General features: G+C 64.4%; 2 protein-coding genes across 2 annotated transcripts in view; one reads left to right on the top strand and one right to left on the bottom strand.

The window, feature by feature from the left end:
- EMIHUDRAFT_202121 (hypothetical protein) overlaps positions 1-1,418 on the bottom strand; it is a gene marked incomplete at both ends in the record, with an annotated part of 3,074 nt that extends 1,656 nt beyond the window's left edge. The window contains 6 exons of the mRNA XM_005786730.1: positions 14-73; positions 246-439; positions 556-672; positions 761-850; positions 997-1,089; positions 1,281-1,418. Coding sequence (XP_005786787.1) covers positions 14-73; positions 246-439; positions 556-672; positions 761-850; positions 997-1,089; positions 1,281-1,418 — 692 coding nt within the window. The remainder of the gene's footprint in view (positions 1-13; positions 74-245; positions 440-555; positions 673-760; positions 851-996; positions 1,090-1,280) is intronic.
- A 1,355-nt stretch (positions 1,419-2,773) lies between these two features.
- The window catches only part of EMIHUDRAFT_449346 (hypothetical protein), a gene marked incomplete at its 3' end in the record, with an annotated part of 3,074 nt that continues 1,966 nt past the window's right edge, over positions 2,774-3,881 (top strand). The window contains exons 1-4 of the mRNA XM_005786729.1: positions 2,774-3,385; positions 3,458-3,535; positions 3,627-3,654; positions 3,717-3,876. Coding sequence (XP_005786786.1) covers positions 2,804-3,385; positions 3,458-3,535; positions 3,627-3,654; positions 3,717-3,876 — 848 coding nt within the window. The 5' untranslated portion in view covers positions 2,774-2,803. The remainder of the gene's footprint in view (positions 3,386-3,457; positions 3,536-3,626; positions 3,655-3,716; positions 3,877-3,881) is intronic.

The following is a 3,881-nucleotide window of genomic DNA, read 5'->3' as shown; positions in this document are numbered from 1 at the left end:
TGAGTACGCGTACCCGAGCCACGTCATGCCGACGCCGCCGATCGGAACCAGCATCGCGCCGTATGGCACGAGCCTATTGACGAGACGGCATCGTGAATTCAGAGCATCGCGTGTTCCGCACAGCCTCGGAGTACGCGGGTCTGTGTGTTTCGCTTCTAGGGGGCACGAGCTTGAACACGAGCACGGCCAGGAAGGCGCCGGCGAACTCGACGAGGCCGCCTGTACAGGTTCCAGGAGCAGGTCACAGAAAGGCTCCAAGGAGGTGCCGGTGTGCCGGTCTTGACGAGGTCTCGCCGACAAAGTTCGCGGCGCAGGCCACCGACCACGCCCTCTTCATCGCGGCCTCGGTGTCGAGTCCCTCGGCGCTTGCGAGCGCGAGGGCGGGGGCGAGCACGCCGAAGGTCTTGGCGATGGCGCCGGGCGTGTTGACGCCGTACGGCTGTGCGCACGTGTCCATCTTTCCTCTGCGGGACGCGCGAGCACCAGTGTTTGGACGGGGGGGCGGGGGCGGGGCGGGGGCGGAGGCGGAGGCGGAGCTCACGTCTCCATCGCAACCTTTGACGCCTGCAAGGCGTAGTAGACGTTTCCGACGAAGAGCGAGACGGTGAGGCCGCCCATGAAGTGCTTGTACACAAACTCGGGCGTGAAGCCAACGACGTACGCGTTGGACATCTGTTGGGTGCGGGCGGCGGGAGGGAAGTTTGGGGACAGCGCAGCGGGGCCTAGAAGATAGCACGCCCCCCGTGCCGCTCTTCCGCACCATGCCGAGCTGCGTGACGAGGCTGTCAAAGAAGAGCGTGAAGAACGCGTTGGTGTCACCCTTGCGCGTCCATATCGGATAGCCCTTCGCCTGCAAGCGCAGAGAGTGAGCTGTCGGAGAGGCCTCTGGAGGTGGGGGCACGACGGCGAGGGCGGCGGCGAGTGCGGCGAGGTGGCGCACGCAGTCAGGGTGGAGGGGTGGAGTGGGTGGCAGGGTGGCTTCTTTGGTGGGCGCACAATGATGTTCTTCGGCTTGAAAGTATTGATGAACTCGTTGGGCAGCTTAGGCAAGTCGTCGAGATCGATGATGTCGCTCAAGGAGTATCCGACCTGCACAGCGGCGCGGGTGGTGAGCGGCACGACGGGTGGCGGAGGCGAGGGAGGCAGGGTGGGCTCTCCTTCGACATCGCGACAGATACCAGCAGGCAAGATGGCGGCGGGTCTTTGGAGGGGGAACAGGAAGTCGGAGGTTTTTTGTTTTATGGTATTTTCGGAGGCTTTGCAAACGAGGTCTGCAGCACCCTGAGCGAGGCGGCGGCGCTCCTGTCGTGCTCGCGGCGTGCCCCTGGCGCCGGCCCGCCGGCTGCGCGAGAGAGAGATTTAGAGGTTTTTTGTGTTTTTTTGTTTTGAGATTTTTGAAAACCATCTCCGCTGAACATGTTGTGCGAGGCGTGAACCGCGCCATTAGCTCTCACCTGGCAACCCTGTCTGCACGTCTCGCGCGCGCGTGAACAGGGCTCCAGGCCCCAAATTACGTGTGAGTGTTAGAGTTGTTTGGTATTGCTAAAAATCTCTCTCTCTGAACAAAGGCTCCAGCCAGGCCCCAAATGACGTGTGAGTGTTAGAGTTGTTTGGTATTGCTAAAAATCTCTCTCTCTCCGCTGCGCGTCGGAGAACAGATTTTGAAAACCAACAAGAAAAATCACGACTCTTCTTGCGCGTCGGTCGAATCTCGTCGAGAGCTGTTTGAGAGAGGGGGTGTGTTTTGTTTGCTGTTTGTTGTGCTGTCTGCCTGACTCAGGCACTAATTCTGCCGATGCGTGATTGTGTGTGGGCTGCTCCGAGGGGGCCCTGTGCGATCCGATGGGTAGGGAGTCTGTGCCCGGGCGGTGTCCGGTGTGGAGTCTCTCTCTGATCCCGCCTGTGGTGTTGGGTGTGAGGTCGTGGAAGCTTCGATCCCAAGGGGGGGAGCCGAGCCCACTCATAACCAACTCTCAGGGGCAGTAGGTGGGCGAGCCTCGAGCGCGCTCATCTCGATCGTCAAGGCGTCGCTACGCGCGGTCTTCCGCGGGGCCGCGGGGGGAGCTTCGTCGACGGGTGCGGGAGCGCGGCGCAGTCAGTGCCGTGGCGATGCCTCCGGCTGTTTGCGGCGGGCGGCTTGCTGCTCGCGGCGATGGCGAAAAACTCGTCTCGCCGCACACCAAGGGCTTATGCTCTTGCTAGAGATGCCTTTCGGGGCCCAGAGATAAAAGACTAAACTTCTGATGCCATGCGTGACCTAGTAAGTAGTGTCCCCAGCTATGGGCGTGTCCACGTTGGAGCCAGGTGTGGTATGGGCGCGAGAATAGCTCCGCCGTTCATGGAGCGAACCGATACGAGTCGACTGGTGTGTGTCGTCGTGGTTTCGTATCAAGAATACTCACTCACTCACGACACTGCCTTGGCCGCGTGCACCTCGATCCGCTACCGTGTTTGTTATGACCTCCCCCCAAAAAAGAAAGAAAACAGACAACCCAAGGGAGGGATGGGAGGACGGCACGCCGCCACCACACAGGGATTTTAAGGAGAGGTGTGTGGTGCGCTATCCGTCGCCCACCCTAGGGAGTCTGCCTCTTATCTCTTTTCGCAGTCTCTCGCCGCTTCTCGCTGCAACCTTCATGCCACCTCGCGGCCGTCCCACTCTCGTCGTTCTCTCCCTTGTCACTTCCTCCTCTGTCGCGTCATTCTCTGACCTCCCCCAATGAACACATTTTCACCCGTAGAATTCTTTCACCTCCTGTGCAGGCGCTCCACACTCCGAGCAAGCAACGCGGCAGCGTTCGCGATGGAGGGGGGAGCTCCCCCGCCGCCTCGCGACCGAAGCTACGACGACCGCGGCGGCGACCGCGGCGGCGACCGCGGCGGCGACCGCGGCGGCGGAGACCGCAGAGACGATCGCGACAGAGACCGCGGGTACGACCGGCGCGACTTTGACGACCGCGGCTACGGCGGGCGCGATCGCTACGACGACCGCGAGAGATCGTCGCGCGACTACGCGAGGGACCGGGACCGCGGGTACGGCGACCGGGATCGCGGCTACGGCGACCGCGACCGCGGCCGGGGCCGCGACTACGGTGGCGGCGCCGCCGAGGGTCGGGGCGACTTTCGCGAGGGCAGCGGCGGCGGCGGCGGCGGCGAGCGGGACCGGGACCGGGACCGGCGGTACGACGACGGCTCGCCGTCGCGCGAGCGGCCTCGCGCCAAGAAGAAGCGCGGCTGGGACGACATGGGGGACAACCCGCAGGAGGCGGCGGCGATGCTGCTGCAGCAGCAGCAGCAGTTTGCCTCTATGGCGACGATGCCGCACAACGCCGTCGGGGGGTCGAAGAAGCAACGCGAGCTGTACATTGGCAATCTGCCGCCGACGGCGCGCGCGGCCGGCGTCGCGCGGGCTCTGTCGGGCTGCGGTCCGTCAGGGGCGGAGGGGGGCGAGACGTAGGCGAACGAGGGGATGATCAAGGAGCTCTTCTGCAACCTGGTCGCCGCGTGCGAAGGAGCTGGGGCGAGGGGAGGGCGGGTGCGGCGAGGGGCGGCCCGTTCACGGGTCGAGGTGTGAGCAGGCTTCGTCCCGATGGGAGGCCCCCCCGTCCTCAACGCGCAGATCGCAGGCGGCCGTCGCTGCGCTCTGCTCGGCGGGTGCACACATACGCGCACGCGCGCGCGGCGCTGAGCGGCGGGCGGGTCCGGTGGCGCTGTAGGCGGCGGTCAGTTTGCGTTTGTGGAGTTCCGCGACGAGCAGCTCTGCGAGACGGCGATGCAGTTCAACGGCATCGACCTGCAGGGCAGGCGAGGGGCTGCTGCCCCTCGCCCGTCCCGAAGGCAAACTGACTGCAGTTTACAGCGCCACCGGAAGCGCCCGTTGC

This window comes from Emiliania huxleyi (genome assembly GCF_000372725.1).
Source record: "Emiliania huxleyi CCMP1516 chromosome Unknown EMIHUscaffold_15, whole genome shotgun sequence".
Taxonomy (NCBI): domain Eukaryota; phylum Haptophyta; order Isochrysidales; family Noelaerhabdaceae; genus Emiliania; species Emiliania huxleyi.
Note: the sequence above shows the minus strand (reverse complement) of the source record. Positions and strands in the feature narration are given on the sequence as shown.